The sequence below is a fragment of the Fusarium graminearum genome, chromosome 2, assembly GCF_000240135.3.
Source record: "Fusarium graminearum PH-1 chromosome 2, whole genome shotgun sequence".
Classification (NCBI taxonomy): Eukaryota; Fungi; Ascomycota; class Sordariomycetes; order Hypocreales; family Nectriaceae; genus Fusarium; species Fusarium graminearum.
Genome location: NC_026475.1, coordinates 3,625,083 through 3,642,127, shown reverse-complemented (window position 1 = coordinate 3,642,127; position 17,045 = coordinate 3,625,083). Strand labels below are relative to the sequence as shown.

Genomic DNA, 17,045 nt, shown 5'->3' with positions numbered 1-17,045 from the left:
TGCAGGAGGCCGACCGTCATCATTCACCATAAAGGCTGACTGTCACGCAGCCTGCCTCTTCATCAATCACTCCTCATTCAATTCTCCAAACATCATCACATATTTAGGAGAGATCAGTAAAAAGAATCGCCATGAATCCAATCACTTCCATCTTGACCTGTCTCACAGGCAAAAGGGCCTCCTCTCCTTCATCTCCCCCAATTCGTGAGATGAAGAGCAACGAAAAGACCCTCGTCACCTCTCAGCCAGTCCCCTACTCCGACAACGCCGCCGATCAATTCGTCGATATCCTCAGCACCCACGAAGGATCCAAACAAGAACTTCATCACCGTCTCAAGCAAGTCATTTCCACCAACGGCTGGACCGAAAGCCTCGCCGAGGCAATTGAGCATAAGATCGAGAAGCTACTCCACGACGGCGCAGAGTTGGCAAAGCCCATGGCCGAAGCAGTGAAAAAGGCTACAGAGATTGCTTGGCAGTTTGCAAAAGAGCATCCTGTCTATGCTGCTCTTATTGCGGCGGGGACAATCATTGCTATTGCAGTTTTGGCCGAGTTTGATCTTGTTTGGGTATTGAGAGCGTTGGGTTTTGATCCAATTGGGCCTCGAGTTGGTAAGTCGTTAAATTGATTGAGATTTATAGCATAAACTAATGTTGTATAGGGAGTTTTGCGGCAAGATGGATGAGCAAGATTGGACAGGTCCCCAAGGGATCGATTTACTCTTACCTTCAGAGATTGGGGATGAAGATTGCAAAGTGACAATTACTATGCAAGTTGTAATGGAACCATAGAAACAAGATACCATGCTAGTTTGAAGCAGTACCTCAATTTATTTATTTATTCCAATTTATTCTATTGCCATTCCTGTATTGCTGATGATATAGGTCCTTGTAGTCAGTCATGGCTCAATTGATTTGACAGTTATTCAAGCTTAAATACGCTCTGACTTAGTAATTATCAGATAATGCGCACTCATCCCATGGTTATTCCCAGCAATCAGATCTCTATCAATGATGTAAACAAGACAAAGAACCGCCCTCTAAATACTCATCGGACAACAGGTCCGAGGATCGGCGAATTGGACGAGTATCACGACATTTGCAATTACCCCGCCATTCAACGTCCCCTCCCCCACGTACAAGACACCAATATTCGGACTTGACCCGAGGTTAGGTAAGAAATATACTTATAACCCTCAAAGCCCTGATCTGGGAGTCATTTATTTATCTACTCTTCTAGTAGTCCAAGTAGAAATGCCACTTCCTACAGCTTCCATTTATGAGCCGCCGTCGGCTGGCTTCAATGGCTTCCCTTCTCGAAGAAGTGTTGTTCACAGCACTGAGGGAATCGTAGCTGCACCTCAACCTCATGCAGCCAAATGTGGTCTCGAGGTTCTCAGAGCGGGGGGAAATGCTGCTGTAAGTTGACACTCTCAAGACATCATAGCAAGATACTGACATAGCCCAGGATGCAGCTGTCGCAGTTGGTATGTGCCTCAACACATCTCCCACACTCACAAATACTCACCACTACAGCCGCCGGTCTCAACGTAACCGAACCTGTATCAACTGGCATCGGAGGCGACATGTTTCTCCTATACTTTGACGCTGCGACAAAGCAAGTCAAGAGTCTCAATGGATCAGGTCGTTCAGGCGCCAAGCAGACCCTTGAGACCATCCGAAAAGCTCTCAACATCCCCGGCGGCAAAATTGGCGAGATCCCAACACATGGCGTCCATGCTGCAACGGTTCCTGGAGCTGCAGCCGGTTGGGTCGACACGGTTGAGAGGTTCGGAAGTGGAAAGCTTAGTTTGAGCCAGATTCTTGAACCTGCTATCAAGTTGGCGGAGAATGGACATCCTGTTTCTGAGATTGCCTCGCATTCGGTACTTACATCACTTCATTCACTGCTGGAACTTGCGTATGCTAATTGAGATGTAGTGGCAAGCTCAAGAGAAGCTCCTTCGTGATGCCTCTCCCAATTTCGCAGAGATGCTCAAGCAAGATCCCTCCGCACAAGACGGCGTCAGAGCTCCCCTCCCCGGCGAAGTCTTCAAAAACCCAACTCTCGCAAAAACCTTCCGCGCATTGGCGACAGAAGGAAAGAAGGGCTTTTATACCGGTCGCATCGCAGAGGAGATTGTCAAAGTCGTGCAAGACCTAGGCGGATACCTCGAACTCGACGATCTGAAGCACCATCTCGAAACAGGCACGCAAAACACAGATCCCATCTCCGTCAAGTTCCGCGGCCAGGGTCTCACGAGTAAAGATCCCAATGGAGGCGTTGAGCTATGGGAGCACCCGCCTAACGGACAGGGTATTGTCGCGCTGATGGCCCTTGGTATCATTGAGCAGCTGGAAAAGCAGGGCAAGATTCCCACGTTTGGACCTGAGGATCACAACTCCACGGTTTATCTACACGCTATTATTGAAGCTCTGCGTCTGGGATTTACAGACGCGAGTTGGTACGTCACTGATCCTGATACCACCAAAGTGCCAACAGAAGGCTTGATCTCACCCGAGTACCTCGCCGAGCGGGCCAAGATCTTTGACGCGACAAAGGCCCATGATGGAGTACAGCCTGGAAATCCCGATTTTGTATCACCAGCTCTGAGAAGCAGTGATACGGTCTATTTCACCGTTTGCGACGCTGCTGGTAATGCTGCTTCCTTCATCAACTCCAATTACGCTGGTTTCGGCACAGCAATTATTCCCAAGGGCTGTGGATTCACTCTACAAAACCGTGGTGCGAACTTCTCGTTGGATGAGAAGCATCCTAATAAGCTTGAGCCACGCAAGAGACCTTACCACACCATCATTCCCGGCATGGCCACGAATCTCAGCGACGGGTCTCTACACTCTACGTTTGGTGTCATGGGCGGATACAACCAGCCTCAAGGAACCGTTCAAGTTCTTCTGAACCAAGTGCTCTTCGGTCTAAACCCTCAGCAAGCGCTCGATGCTCCTCGTATCTGCATTGGAGCCGGTATGCCTGATGAGGGTAACGTGCTGGACTGGACTGTGCATGTGGAGGAGGGTATCTCGGATAAGACTGTTGAGGAGTTGAAAGGGCTAGGACATAATGTTGTTGTACTCAAGGATTGGAAGAGAGCTATGTTTGGAAGAGGCCAGATTATTAGGTATACTGTTGATCCTGATGGAACACCGGTTTGGTCGGCGGGTAGTGATCCTAGAGCAGACGGTGCAGCCTACCCTCAGTAGCATAGTAATTGGGGCATAGTATCGCATTAGATCTATATCTCGAAATCTTATTCAGTTATGTGGTACCTTAGAATAGAATGATTCTAGTTTGCTCCATCTTGCCCATATCGAACGTGCCATCATAAAATTCGGCCCTATGTTGGTCATCGGGCGGCAATAGCTTCCTGGCCAAATTACCACAATACACAGGTCTCACTATCCGGTACCCATAAGAGTACTTGCACAGAAGAAAAGGTTCTATCGTACCACGAACAGCCCATAGCTCATAGTCACTGTTTACCTCCAGCCCATCCCAATCCCAGCCGCGAATAACGAATCCCCGAGAGCCTTGGAATGTATACCAGCTATCCCCATTTTTATAGAAGCCATCATCTAGCAAAACGGCCCATACCTGAATGGCCGTGATTTGCGTGTTGGGAGGGTATTGAGGATGCGGCAATTTCATGAAAACGGCGTCTAGTGATGATTGTGTGATTCCATCGGGCTGATAGCTCACGAATCTAGGAAATGCATAATCGGATACAACGCTTATGCTCGAACGAAGTCCAAAGCTTGCACTATCCGTCCAGTCGATTGCCCAGGAAGGCAATGTTCCTCTCGGATAGCGGTAAAAGATTTTGTCTCGATCTAGATACGAGAGTACCATCAAGCTGTCCTCGAATAGTATGATCTTCTTGGTAGTCTCCACCACAAGGTCGTTTATGGCAATATTGCCAGAGTAGTCGGGAACGATTCCATAGCCAGGTTCGGCAAGACCCAGAATTGAGTAAATCTTGTCCCTTTTATCGGTGGCCTGGCAGTTCTTCGTACAAGACAAAAGGACTTTGAGGTCAGTAGTCCTGGACTGCTTGAGTTTTGCAATCAGAAACCCCCTCATTTTGGACATTGTGCTTTCCGTTTTCTCTTTCTGGAAATGACTGTTAAGTGTTACGACAATAAATCCAGGCGGTGGTGTCTCTGGGCCTGGGATCCCTGCGGTCAAGATAGCAAAGTCTAAGTAAGACATTGAATGTCTTCCATAAAGAAACGTTGCTTGTGTGGACACGATGAATTCTTGAAATACCCAAGCCCTGGTCCACCACGGACTCTTAGCAACACCAAGTGAGGCGGCCCAACGCTCTTCGAAACCTAGCTCAGTTTTATGGTGATCACTGTAGAAGTGGCGCCAGGAAACGCGTTCTAGCTCTAGGTCGAGCCTCCGCATAACGAGCCATCTCATGTCTTCCCCGTGTGCTTCGGGGGTTGATAGACAGATCAGGGTGTGTCGTGATTTCTCGTAAATGTCCCTCATGAATCCAACCTGGTGAGATCTTTCCGCCAGATCGAACTGGTTGATGCATATCTGATCGACCCAAAGCAGCAAGTCTTGTTGATCGGCGTGTGTCTACCAGTAGTGACGAGCTTCCATCAAGGCATGATGAAGATTGGCAAAGACGTTGCATCCAGAACCGTTAACTTTGATAGGTCTCGTATTTCTTGCACTTCCTGCACAGTAAGAGAGGGCGAGATACTGCTTCTCGACGTCTGCAAGCTTTACGGTTGGTAGCAATTCGCATTCGACGAAACCCGACCCTGAGTCTGGAAGGATTTTGAGAAGACGGATCTCTCTTTCTGTAGTACTGAGACTCTGATACGGTACTTGAGAGACAAAGTCACTGTTCTCGGGGGTGCAAAAGATGTCGTGTCCAGGGAGCTTCCGGGTCGCGGCCTTGGTTGAGGGAGTTGCTGCATTCATGACTAACAATAGCGAAAGTAAAGACAAGACTATTTGAACCAGGTCTTGATGGTTCTTGGATTCTTGGTCCAAGAATGATTATAATTTCTTCGTGATTTTAGAATGTCAGAATTGGGAGATAAGCCTTGTAAGGCATAGTAGCACTGCCCAATATTTTGTAATTGTCATGATTGGTTCGCAATTGCCTTACGTGCTGTGCAACCAATAAACGCCTCCCACGTTCTTGCAGAGATCTTGAGATACTCAATGTTGTTCAAATTTATTATTACTCTGAGTGATGGGATATAAATCTACAAAATACCTACATTGATGCCTTTCCAATCGAGTCTCATCTGTCTGGTGTTATGTGAGTGGAAGGGATAGTGAACCAATAGGAGTCATAAAATATTCCTTTAATTAAACGAACCTAGAAACTGAATATTAGATTAGTACTCAGCCCAGAGTCTTAGGGTATAAAAAAAGTAGTCTAAGAAGCATAGTCTAAGAACCATAAAATGTCCTAATAATTTTGTCTCTTATGTTCCTAGCGGTCAATTTTTCTGATACCCTGAGATCAGCCAAGTGAACTTGGATGGTGCATGGGCAAAAGGTCAGCATGGCGTTTATACACCAGTGTGCTCATCGGCAACTCCGAGAAAAATGCCTATGCAGCGGCGTATGTTCCTTGGCGCGCGCTCTTCATTGTTTCATGTGGTTGTAATGTTTGATTTGGGGTTCATCCATTGCCTTATTCGTACAGCTGAGTTGCTGTTCGAGCTGGGGTTGCAAGGCAGACTCGACATGCACAACCAACAAGCCAATCACTGCATGCGATTGCGAGTCAGCATAGGGGTTTGCAGAGAAGACAAAAGAACAAGTTCGAACGTCTGGAGCCTAGTAAATTGGCATCTATAAATACCTATACAAGTGTATGCGGGACTTAGTAGAATTGTTCTATGACCAGTCAGCGCTCACGCATGCGATAGGCGAGACACTGTCCATCAACCATGAACCAGCATGGCTGCAACTGCTTGCTTGACCGGCATTATGCTATCTTTCAAGATACGAACTCAATCAGTACATGTACATTGAACGATGTTAAGAATGAATTGAAGCGAAAGACTCGTGTCAAGGGAGTCAATAGGTTCCTGGATACTCTTGAACATATCCGCACAAACTACGAGACAACCGCTGGTATAGCTGGTACTCAACTCCTTGAATTGAACAACGCAATTCATCAACATGGTTTGATCGAAATGGCACATTCTTATCTCTGTGTTTTCGGACATGGTGGTGCTCACTGGCCTCAAGGTAGCAATGACGGCACATTCGAGTATCCACGAGACGAGAATCAGTACACTTCCCCCAACCATTTTGGATGGTACCTACTAACAGGAGTCATAGGATTTATTTTAACGTTCTATGTCACTTTATCAGGAAGAACATAGCGGATTCTGGAAAGAAACTGCGTTCTAAACGACCACGAGATGAGGATGGGGTCTTGATACCTAGACCCCCGAAGCGACGACGTCGACAAACGCCCGAGAGCGAGAGTCCCCCTCTATTCCTCGGCCCATCGCCTCCCTTATCTCCATCACCGCCTATACCACCTCTCTACGATTCGTGAGTATCCCATTGAATCCATATTCAGCACAGGAGCTTACCTACACAGGAGCAGTGACGAGGAAGACACTTGGCTTCCCTCTTCCCAAGACAGCCACCTAAATGATGTATTTAGACAGGACGAGGCAAGACAAGACGTATACTATATCATTCCCAGGGCAAACGAAAGTCCTGATGAACTATCTCAAGATGTGAGACCACAATTGACTGTTCTGCGCCTTCACTAATTGTTGTCTAGGATGAGCAGCGACCAGTGGTACAGCCCGATTTACAACAGCGACATGTTAACAGACTAGGAGATACACACGGTAACATCAGCAGAATCAGTCTCGGCCATCAAACAACTCCTCGTGGACCACGCACTAACCTCCATCAGCGCAACATCTCGATAGGAACACAGACAACACCCAGTGTCGACCGACAAAGAGATGCTAATGCGCCCCCACCATCGTCCTTGGATACTGACAACTGTTCCCAGCAAACGCAAAACCCTGTTAGTGACAAGACAAATGAAGCTGAGGAACCATCGAGTCAGAGCTCGGTTGAGGATATACCACGAGCCTTCGGTACATCATTGACACATCCAAGAATGGCTGTTCCCGAGCCAGAAGTCAAGATTAACCTGGAAGTCAGCTACGATGTCATCCCGGGCATCAACGTGCTATTCCAAGACAAGGATAACATCTTCAAATACTCCTGCAAAGGGTTCATCGACCAAGTCAATTGGCAGAATGAACCCGAAGTCCTTCTCATCTGTCTGCAAGCCCCAGGTACATCACCAGCGACACCCGTCCGGACCTGGATGGAATGGGTCTTTAAGCACGACGAGGATAAGTTCCAGCACGTACTGCGCAGATTCAAGCAGATCTACCTGGATCTACAGCATCATTTTGCCCGTGTGAAGATGGATGCTGTGATTGAGATTGCTTTTGAGTATATGGTTGAGGGACATACGCATAGCCATCTTGTTGACGCTTGCTGTGGAAGGGCAGCTACTGGAAAGGTATAGACGGATATGAGTATTGGAAGAGGTGGGAATCAAATTATAGACATAGACCATAGACATAGATCATAGACCAAGACATAGATCATAGACATAGATCATAGACATAGACCATATAGACTTTGATTGAGATATCTTTACACCTACCAGCAAGCCTTCGCATGTGTACCTGTCGATAGTGATTGAGTGTGACTCGGAAGGATGCTACGCGCAGTCCGGAACCTCCAAAACACAGACATGTTCACCTCTCCGTGCTTAACGTGATGGCGACACCGGTAATCGCACCTTTCTATTGCTTTTTGCTGTACAATCCGTAATCTGCCATACAGTGGTATCCATCCCATATTACATCATGAATATTCATACACTCCCAATTATTTATCCTCTATTCCTTCTGCTCAGGCTCTCCCTCAAGAATAACCTTCTTCTCGTCGAAGAGCTTAGCCAAGTCACCATTCTGGTGCATAGACACCAGAATATCCGTACCACCGATAAAGTCCTTCTCGACGTAGAGCTGAGGAATCGTGGGCCAGTCGGAGTACTCCTTGATGCCCTCGCGCAGCTCAGGGTCCTCGAGGACGTTGAAAGCGGCGAACTTGTCGGGGTTGACGCCTTGCAGACCGAGGATCTGGATGGCGGCGCGCGAAAAGCCGCACTGGGGTGTCTCGGGGGTTCCCTTCATGAAGAGTACGACGGGGGCGGAGGACACGGCTTTGTCGATGGCGGAGCGGGTTTGGTCGGAGAGGAGGCGGATTTGGAAGGGGGATAGAGGAGCGATGGGGGTGCGGAAGGCAGAGGCCGTTGAGCGGACGGCCATGGGCCGGGCGGCTTGTCGGAGGGACTAGATGGGGAGTTAGTTGTTGTTGGTAGCGGCAGTGGTGGAATTGGGGATTCGTACCGATGCTACTGTTCGCGCAAACATTGTGAGGGCTGTGATGGGGGAGAATGTGGTGGGAGAGAAGCTTCGCAGTTGGTTTGTTCAAGATGGAAGTTTTGGACGGGATTAGCGAGTGATGTCAAGGATGTTCCGATGCCGATCCCCGGAATTCAGAGTGGCGCTGATACTGACTGTGGCCAATTAGCGATGAGGTAATGGTGGCTTATCAATCTTGCGACCTTTAACTCATGAAGACATTGTGATGCGCAAATGATAGAATCGGATCACATGTCGCATGTTTTTATTTTTTTTGATCTGACGGGTAGGTAGTCTTTATTTCTCAAAGTGGGAGCTGTTCACGGGATGCGTCGGCTTCATTGAGTATATCACGATGAAACAGGTCAAGGGTAGGTACACTGACTGATTTTACACTTGCTGTCAATCACAAGAGATGTAATCCAATTGTTGGTCAGAATGTTCTAGCGGGCCATCTATCGTGATGCTTACCAATTGTGCCAAGCAATAAAAGATATCAGAACATGCCCACGTACTTTAACCTCCGTCTGCTCAAGGACGTTCGTTGTTCAGTTGATGATATGATGCATGGTGGGGTGATGGCATCGCGGGGTCTTTCGATCCACCACAAGAAGAAACTCACATATATTAATCCTATTTTCATCAAATGTATAATTCATTCTTGACATATCAAATGGAAGTAAAGAATTGAACGATCGATCAATTATCTTGTCAGATTTGTCAACAGAACAATTCCATCCAAAGCCGAGGTCATATTCAACACCACTCCACACTGTAGCGCAGTACCCTATCAAATCTCACCAAGTCCGCTGACAAAACCACCGTCTCGTCTTACCACTTACACTCTCAATGCTTCACACCATCGAACACGGGCGCGACGCCCATCACCAACACAAAATGCGCAATTCAACAGAAATTCTTGAACTAGCTAGAAGCGACGGCAAGCGCCACATCCTACTAGCAGCCTCAGGCTCCGTCGCGACAATAAAACTCGTACAGATAATAAACGGTCTCAAACAGCAAGAGAACATCTCCATCCGTCTCATCCTGACTCAATCAGCGTCAGAGTTTCTCGCCGGCCAAAGTCTTGAGCAACCCACCGTGGACCAGGTATCTCGTCTACCGCACGTAGACGCCATCTACACAGATGCCCACGAGTGGGCGCAGCCGTGGAAGCGCAATGCGCCCATCCTGCATATTGAACTGCGGCGCTGGGCGGATGTGTTGATCATTGCGCCTTTGAGCGCGAATACAATGGCAAAGATTGTGAATGGACTGTGCGATAATCTCTTGACGTCTGTTGTCAGGGCCGTGGGATTCTACGGGTAGTGTGGATGGAGTGAAGAAGAAGATTCTCGTGGCTCCGTCCATGAACACGGTTATGTTTTCGCATCCTATTACAGCGACGCATATTAAGGTGTTGGAGAAGGACTGGGGTGGGAAGAATGGTTGGTTTGAGGTTTTGCAGCCGCCTTTCCAAGAGTTTGGCTTGTGGTGATGTTGGGAATGGGGCCATGGTGTCGTGGGAGAGGATCGTGGAGGAGATTGAGAACAAGATCAACGCTTAAGGACAAGGGAGTGATGATGAAAAATGAGAGGCGATGGTATATTCATATTTTTTGTTATGGAGTTGAAGGATGGCAAACAGAACGAAGGACAGTCTCATACTCGGTATTGAGGTAAATTGCTGCTCGACGAGACACCACATGGGTAGCGACAATACCAAAATGCATTATAAGAGCCGTCAATTAATCGAATTGATCAAAATTATCTAAATTGTATTTTGCAGCCAAACCATTTGTTATGATGGCAATAGGCGGATGCTTGCGCTGACGGGCATGTCCTGTTCCTTCCTCATCAGTACCTTCCACTGCAAAACACAACTCCAATTCCACCTAGTTGTTGGACACCTCTATTCTTCGCCACATTAATTCAGCCCAACAGCTTAGCCAGAATCTATTTGTTTATCTGCAGTCATGGCGGTCACGACCCGAAACCGGACCTCGACTTGCGTCAAACATGAGGACGAGTGCCCCTCGACCTTACGAGCTCGCCTGCGCAGCGATCCTCCACCTCAATGTTCCCCCTCGAAGCCCGCTCCCTATGAGAATCTCTACCAGCAGGTTCAGGCCTCTCTAGGAAACTACGGAGATAATCCCAAGCGAGGCAAAATGACGGTTCAGGAACCAGAGAGCAATGACCCAGCTACCCAGCTTCGAGGTAAGTCGCAGCCCAAGATTTTGAAGGCATTTCTAATGGAAAATAGAGTCATATGCACGCATGGGACTAGCTATACATGAATCTGCGACTGAAAACCTCGAGAAAGCACACGCCGATGTCCAAGCTGAGATCAAGCACTTCGCCGAAGAATCTTCCAAGACATTGGCGCAAAGCAGAGACCTCTACGCCAACATTGAGTACCCACTGTCAAAAACCCTATGCGACTCGGATGACCATCCTCGAGCAAGCCTCGAAGTCCATCTGAATCGTCTCAAACAAGATATCGCTGCGGCTAGGGAACAGGTTGTTCGCCTCAGCGCCGAGTGGGAGGAGTGTTGTCGCACCGAAGAAGAAGCGTGGGATGAGCTCAAGAATGGCTTAGAACACCGTGGTCGAGGAGCGACTGGTATGGATGAGGAAACGAAAGTAGCGGCTGAGGAGTTCAAGAAAGAAGCAAGGGCTATTGTCGAGGCGAATTGTCAGCTGTTGGACGAGATTGACCAGGTATGTTACACTTTCATCACCAATTGGGAGATACTGACTGATCCCGGCAGGACTTTAAAAGTAAGATCCAGGAAGAAACCCAAAGGATCATGGCGAGTTTGCTCGCTGGTATCTGATCGATGTCATGTAACGACCATGTACAAATGATTTGAAGAATGTCAGCACACCCGCCCAATAGTAGCAAGGGTGAACTCAATTGATCGTCTAGTTCATATCTCATTAACTATCTGCATCTCTGTCTTAACCACTATGTATCTTTATGTCTTTAATAACCAATCGGTCTCTTTTGTGTATTTCCCGCTAAACGCCGTTCCGTAAATCAACTTTTGGTGCATCTCTTTTATCGGACCATTTACTGCTTCTTCTCGGGGATGACAACGCCCCATGGGTGCTCGGTGCGACCATACATGATGTCGCCCAGCCAGCCCTTGACCTTGCTGGTCACCTCACCGGCCTCGCCCTCGGCGCCCATGGGGATGTTGATGTCCTTTCCGCGGTGGTGGATCTGAGAAATGGGGCAGATGAAGTACTGGTACAGTTAGCAAAATATTCTTTACAAGAGATTGATGTAAGACTTACGGCAGTGCCAGCGGCGAAAGACTCGAGCAGACGACCCTCAGCATCAGCCTCCATGACCTCAGAGATGGTGTACTTTCGCTCAGTAATCTCATACTCGTCACCAAGACGCTCACGGATCAGTTCCAGACAGCTGCGACGGGTAACACCATCAAGGATCAGCTTGTCGTCAAGAGGAGCAGTGATGATCTCCTTCTTGCCGTCCTTTCGCTTCCACACAACGAAAAAGTTACTGGCGCCAGCCTCAGTACACTCGCCCTGAGATCCGTACAGCCAGAGAATCTGGTGGAATCCACGGGTTCGCGCATCTGCTGTGGCGAGCAGAGAGGGGCCGTAGTTGGCGCCCACCTTGGCGTAACCGAAACCGCCGACCCAGGCGCGCACCATGTCGTCTGGGGATGTGTGCAGGCGCATTCCGCCGGGGGGAGCGTCCATGCGTGGCATGAAAGTCACAATGATGTACAGGAGAGCTTCCTTGGGAGCAGAAACGCCAAGCTGGGGAGCAGTTCCAATGACGGTGGGGCGGATGTACAGGAAGCTTCCTGCGCGGTCGGCGGGGAGCCACTTGGTTCCGTCAACGGAGAGGAGAGAAATCATGAGCTTCTCGATCTCTGAGGGCTCAAAGCTGGGAAGAGAAATACGGGTGGACGACATGCGAAGACGAGCGGCGTTGCGGTCAGGACGGAAAATTCGCAGCTTTCCATCGTAGCCGCGGTACACCTTGAGGCCCTCGAAGCACTCGGTAGCGTAGTGAAGAACGGAAGCGGTGGGCATGAGGCTCAGGGGGCCGTAGGGCTTGAGTTCAGGAGCGGCCCAGCCGGTGGATTGCTTCCAGGCGGCGAGGACCATGTGGTCGGTGGCGATGGTCTCGTCGCCGGAGTGGGCGTTTGCTTCATCGGGAACGGAGCGAGGGTTTTGGGTGTAGGTGTATGTGAGCTTTGAAGCGTCGAGGGGAGCTTGTGTGGTGGTGGTGGGCTGGGCGACTTCTTTCTTGTGGATGGCTGCGGCTGTCAGGTTGACGTCCTGGGTTTCGACGGCGGAGGGAGCCATGATGGAAGATGTGTAAGTGATGGACTAGAGTAGAGTGAAGTCTGTTGGTAGTATGTCGAGAAGAGAAGAACCAGAGTCAATGGATAAAGAAAGAGAAGTAAACTTTATATAAGCAAGCAAATAAAAAACAAAAAGTTTAGTACTTTGTCTATATACCTATCATCTTCCATATCAGTCTTCGCGGAGAAGACGAGTCACGAGTAGTAGAAAAAAAAGATCCGCCCCCGCCGAAAACCCCGGATAGACCGTCTCTGCCCGCGCGGCGCTCGGTTCCGGCGATGTGGGTTTCGTGGAAAAATTGGTGTTGTTTTTTAAAATGATCCATTTTTTAGATAATAAGAAAAAGATACAGAGATACCTGGTCATGCGCCTTGGTTGGTATGCAGATGATAGGTAGCGCACCAACTTGGCTGTCACACCCACACCAACGACAACCCCCTGGGGAGAGCCGCTAGTTATTGGGAGGGGTCGAGATGGGCTTCTGGAGGGGTTCTGGAGATAAGATGATGGGCTTCTATGCAAGGTTTTTTTGTTGGAGAGTTAACCACCTATGACGATAGACAATTGATACTGTATCAATGGTAGAGGCGTTGCTTACTCTGAATATTGGACAGATGATTGATTACTTTCCTCTTTTGTTGATTCTGCGAGGAAACTGACACCTAACTATTTGGGTGCTTATCGAGATCGCTTACACGCACTGCATGTCTAGTGAAAATGCGCAACCCATCAGCTGGTCCACGTACCTTGTGCGGACTGTGTCTTGTATGACTCTGCGGTGTAACAAAACGTGTCCCCTCCGAGCGCGGAATATTGCGTACTGTACCCGTCCGTAGCTAGCTACAATGACAGAAGATTAACAGAACAAGCTTTGCTCCACTACAAGGGCGTAGGGCGCGGATGAAAAGATGATTGCTTCAAACAATTGGTAGATGGGCAATCAGGAAATACAACGTCAAAAGAGTCATGTGTCCAATGAATCCCTGTTTATCAATTCTGACACAAAGAAAATACCTTGCTTTATCGCCGTCCCCTTTTTTTACTGTATGGTATTCTTGGCATAACAAACAAACTGCGGAATTGGTGTCGCTGTCCGCCGCTAACCGTCAATTGCCTTGTGTCGGTTTGTCATGAGGTCATGCTTTCCGTCAATTGGTAACTTATTTCTTATACAGGAAGGCCGGTACTGTTTTTTGACAAGGTTGCATTGCATCTGGTTCGTGTGTGGGAGGCGTGGCTTTGGTGTCATGATACTGCAGACAATGCAACTTAAGCCGAGGACTCGTCATTTTTAAAGAGGCAGGCTATCATGATCAACTGATTACTTTTTTTTTTTTTAATTCCCGGGCCGGCCTGTTGAAAGACCATTAGCCCCCCATCCAGACCGCTTCTCCGCCACAATTAATTACCAGGTACTCATGCCCTGTCAGCCTCTCTCTGCTTCTGCTCCTCCTCCATAATCTCCCTGTCGCGAGCGGCTGCTTCGGCGCCGGCCTTGACACCCTTGGCGCGCTGTCGCGCCTCGTACATGTCGCGACTTCTCAAGATACGCTGCACAATTTCTCCTGCGTTGACATGAGAAAAAGCGTGGGTGCCGACTTGTCGCATGATGCCCATTGCTTTGGGCGCAGTGTAGGGGTCGTATGTGAGGGGCATGAAGGATGTCGGGCCGTGGTAGACGGCGTCTGGGGTTCCGCGCGGTAGGGTGGTGAGGTAGGTCTTTGTGGGAGAAAAGGGAGCGCCAAAGATGACGGCGTTGATGTACTGGGTTACGCTGTTAGTATATCATATTCTAGATAGGTAGGGAAAGGGAATGCTTGCCTTGCATTGCAAAACGCAGAGACCGCGCTCGAAAATGTTCATGATGGGGTAGTTGATGCCCTTCCACTGGTTGATGACCTCGTCTTCGTGGACGCCGACAACAACATACGCAGGGGGGTAATCCTCGCCCTTGCCCTTGCGCTCGTTTACAGCCTGCTCAGAGAACCAACCCTCCTTGCGCGCAAGCTCCTCCTCGGCCAGAAGAACCTGGCGCAGAAACTCGATGTGACCGCTAGAGAAAAGATCATAGCCTCCGTCGACGTACACCACGCGTTGTCCAGGCTTGGGGCCAGGTCCTTCGATGAGCTGGCGGAAGCTACCCCTTTCCTCGTCGGCGTCCTCTGACTTGGCTTCCTGAGACGCAGTCCAGAAGAACACCTCGGCGCCGGGTGCTTTTCCTGAGGCATCAGTGGCGTACAGCCTCATGCGCTCCATCATTTCTTGTCCCTCTGCGATGCGCTCTTCGGGGGTGCCGTTACCTTCAACGCCGGCGAGCTTCTTCTCGAGGGACTTGATGAAGTGCGTCTTTGTGCAGAGCAGCATGCGGCCTACGAGGTCGGTAGTCGAAATACCAGGGGAGCGCTTGACAACCTTGAAACGACCGGCCTCCTTGACGAATCGGTAGCAGTCGTTGCCATCGCTGTCGGAGGTGATGTCGTCGCCGTGGACGACGTATTTGCAGCCGTAGTGGGTGATGTATGGGAGGTAGGTGACGTAGGGCGCGTTGGCGACGGAGCGGGTGACCCAGCGACAGGCGTCAGTAGCAGCGACTCTGTAGGTGAAACGGTTAGTGAATGGTATAAAAAGTGTCGCCGAGAGCAGGCGATTACCGTTCTGCTAGAGTCATGACTGTAGGGCCCTTGTTGGCGAGGATGGCCTCGTCGGAGTGAACACCAGCGTAGAGCTCATTTCCTAATTGGCGAGCTTGGACGATGGCACCAGCGTGGCCTGGGAGAGTCAGTGGGTGTTTGGTAATGTTTGTATAGAGGTATGAGAGAGTAAATACCGTGATGGAAAAAGTCAAAGCAGCCATCGACCCAGATTCGGCCTTCTAGAAGCTCAGGAGCTGGTTCACCCTCGAGATTGAGGGCATCTTGGTCGATAGGGACGGAGGGGTTAGTGGGGTCAATAGAAGCCATAGTGATGATGGTGGCGAAGAAATGAAGGAATAGTTAAAAGATGTAGTCTATAGTGTTTAACAAAAGTCTAGAGGAAGAACGTCAAATAAAGAAAAGTAATGATGTATTTTCCAAGATTATCAGTGACATGACATAGGGGTCCTTTGACAGCTGAGGGTGATACGTAACTCAACTGAAGCTGTTGGGGACGAGGTTAACGAGTTTTAGCCAGATTAACTGTTTTAGTGAGGTCTGATTGGCCCGTTTAGGCTTTGACCTTCTGTGACTTTAATGAGTTCGGCAGCTCGGCATGTTTAGCCTTGGATTTGCTTGGATTTGCGTATTGAAATCCGTATTATTTGTGCATTAATTTCCATATTTATAGACACAGTAGGATTGTTATAGAGAAACAGGAATAAAGTTGCACAAAAAGGTCATTGTCACATGCAAACATGATAACCCCCCCACAGCGGGTAAATCAATCTCATTTATGATCCATGCTTTGAGGATTCAACAAAAAACATGAGAGTCTGTGACAAAGGGGTAAGCAAACACAGAGAGGACATTCAGTACTTTAAAGACTCGCTTGCGGATGATTGTAAACTAAGATCAGCATGCGACAGCTGTGACGACTCGGTAGAATATTCCATCTCCACTGTAAAGTTTAACTCCTGATTTACCTTAATAAAGGGTGTCTCAATTGGCACAAACTTGCGTCATGAGTTGCATGAGGCTCTTTGATGGATGCAGGTACAGTTTGTTGATCAGATGAGTTTATTTGCAGTCCATCATCAGTGACCCTATGGGCAGCAGTAGTACTAAACTAAAGTATCCCGCTACCTGGTTGTCATCTGCCAAACAAGAGTCTATCCTCAACACACGTGCTCACCTTTTTCTTATCGCGACATTTTGTTATCTTTCTTCCACTACTATTCCACGCGATATGATTCCATCTACCTTGTTACACTCACCGAACCCTCAAAATATATCACCTTTAAACCCCCAGTCCCTGCATCTGGTCTTTGTTTCTCCACACTACCTTCGGTCCCTGCCCTCCACGTTTCCGATCCATTGGCTCCGATCTTTACCTTGTTCGTGAACTACTTCGGGCCAAGATGCCCCGGACAGGTCAAGCTCACCACTGTAGTAGTCAAGCCAAGCCAAGCCATTGGGGTAAACCGCGCGATCATACTCTACAGCTTAAACGACGACAAGGTCTTTGAGGTATATAAGATGCTTCTCCTCAATTCAAGCCGAGGCAATTGAACTCTTTGTCGTCAA

The 17,045-nt window shown here is 48.8% G+C and overlaps 9 protein-coding genes across 9 annotated transcripts; 5 read left to right on the top strand and 4 right to left on the bottom strand.

Moving 5' to 3' along the window:
- The first annotated feature begins 61 nt into the window (after positions 1-61).
- On the top strand, positions 62-845 carry FGSG_12232 (uncharacterized protein). Its single transcript, XM_011322720.1, has 2 exons — positions 62-612; positions 663-845. The coding sequence occupies exons 1-2, from the start codon at positions 210-212 to the stop codon at positions 758-760; spliced, it is 501 nt and encodes a 166-aa protein (XP_011321022.1). The 5' UTR covers positions 62-209; the 3' UTR covers positions 761-845.
- A 409-nt stretch (positions 846-1,254) lies between these two features.
- On the top strand, positions 1,255-3,222 carry FGSG_12231 (uncharacterized protein; the record flags this gene model as incomplete). The annotated part of the gene is made up of 4 exons (XM_011322719.1): positions 1,255-1,419; positions 1,469-1,487; positions 1,537-1,886; positions 1,942-3,222. 4 exons carry the CDS (start codon positions 1,255-1,257, stop codon positions 3,220-3,222), a joined length of 1,815 nt encoding a protein of 604 aa, XP_011321021.1.
- A 67-nt stretch (positions 3,223-3,289) lies between these two features.
- Positions 3,290-4,957, bottom strand: FGSG_04565 (uncharacterized protein; the record flags this gene model as incomplete). Its single annotated transcript, XM_011322718.1, has 2 exons — positions 3,290-4,564; positions 4,679-4,957. The coding sequence occupies 2 exons, from the start codon at positions 4,955-4,957 to the stop codon at positions 3,290-3,292; spliced, it is 1,554 nt and encodes a 517-aa protein (XP_011321020.1).
- A 2,191-nt stretch (positions 4,958-7,148) lies between these two features.
- FGSG_04566 (uncharacterized protein) lies at positions 7,149-7,568 on the top strand (the record flags this gene model as incomplete). The annotated part of the gene is made up of 1 exon (XM_011322717.1): positions 7,149-7,568. The coding sequence occupies one exon, from the start codon at positions 7,149-7,151 to the stop codon at positions 7,566-7,568; it is 420 nt and encodes a 139-aa protein (XP_011321019.1).
- A 101-nt stretch (positions 7,569-7,669) lies between these two features.
- On the bottom strand, positions 7,670-8,525 carry FGSG_04567 (monothiol glutaredoxin-5). Its single transcript, XM_011322716.1, has 2 exons — positions 8,461-8,525; positions 7,670-8,403 (listed from the first exon to the last, which is right to left on the bottom strand). Exons 1-2 carry the CDS (start codon positions 8,482-8,484, stop codon positions 7,948-7,950), a joined length of 480 nt encoding a protein of 159 aa, XP_011321018.1. The 5' UTR covers positions 8,485-8,525; the 3' UTR covers positions 7,670-7,947.
- A 639-nt stretch (positions 8,526-9,164) lies between these two features.
- FGSG_04568 (phosphopantothenoylcysteine decarboxylase) lies at positions 9,165-10,240 on the top strand. Its single transcript, XM_011322715.1, has one exon. The coding sequence runs from the start codon at positions 9,325-9,327 to the stop codon at positions 9,802-9,804; it is 480 nt and encodes a 159-aa protein (XP_011321017.1). The 5' UTR covers positions 9,165-9,324; the 3' UTR covers positions 9,805-10,240.
- A 211-nt stretch (positions 10,241-10,451) lies between these two features.
- FGSG_04569 (uncharacterized protein) lies at positions 10,452-11,315 on the top strand (the record flags this gene model as incomplete). The annotated part of the gene is made up of 3 exons (XM_011322714.1): positions 10,452-10,695; positions 10,766-11,199; positions 11,250-11,315. The coding sequence occupies 3 exons, from the start codon at positions 10,452-10,454 to the stop codon at positions 11,313-11,315; spliced, it is 744 nt and encodes a 247-aa protein (XP_011321016.1).
- A 61-nt stretch (positions 11,316-11,376) lies between these two features.
- On the bottom strand, positions 11,377-12,825 carry FGSG_04570 (uncharacterized protein; the record flags this gene model as incomplete). Its single annotated transcript, XM_011322713.1, has 2 exons — positions 11,377-11,728; positions 11,779-12,825. The coding sequence occupies 2 exons, from the start codon at positions 12,823-12,825 to the stop codon at positions 11,552-11,554; spliced, it is 1,224 nt and encodes a 407-aa protein (XP_011321015.1). The 3' UTR covers positions 11,377-11,551.
- A 1,416-nt stretch (positions 12,826-14,241) lies between these two features.
- On the bottom strand, positions 14,242-15,785 carry FGSG_04571 (uncharacterized protein; the record flags this gene model as incomplete). Its single annotated transcript, XM_011322712.1, has 4 exons — positions 14,242-14,589; positions 14,662-15,418; positions 15,477-15,594; positions 15,653-15,785. 4 exons carry the CDS (start codon positions 15,783-15,785, stop codon positions 14,242-14,244), a joined length of 1,356 nt encoding a protein of 451 aa, XP_011321014.1.
- Positions 15,786-17,045: the final 1,260 nt, after the last annotated feature.

Excerpts from the sequence above, each read along its gene's own strand:
- FGSG_12232 (XM_011322720.1), top strand. The coding sequence starts at position 210 with ATGAAGAGCAACGAAAAGACCCTCGTCACCTCTCAGCCAGTCCCCTAC. Across the intron at positions 613-662 it reads TCCAATTGGGCCTCGAGTTG|GGAGTTTTGCGGCAAGATGG; the intron begins GTAAGTCGTTAA and ends AATGTTGTATAG.
- FGSG_04567 (XM_011322716.1), bottom strand. The coding sequence starts at position 8,484 with ATGTTTGCGCGAACAGTAGCATCG. Across the intron at positions 8,404-8,460 it reads TTGCGCGAACAGTAGCATCG|TCCCTCCGACAAGCCGCCCG; the intron begins GTACGAATCCCC and ends CTCCCCATCTAG.
- FGSG_04568 (XM_011322715.1), top strand. The coding sequence starts at position 9,325 with ATGCTTCACACCATCGAACACGGGCGCGACGCCCATCACCAACACAAA.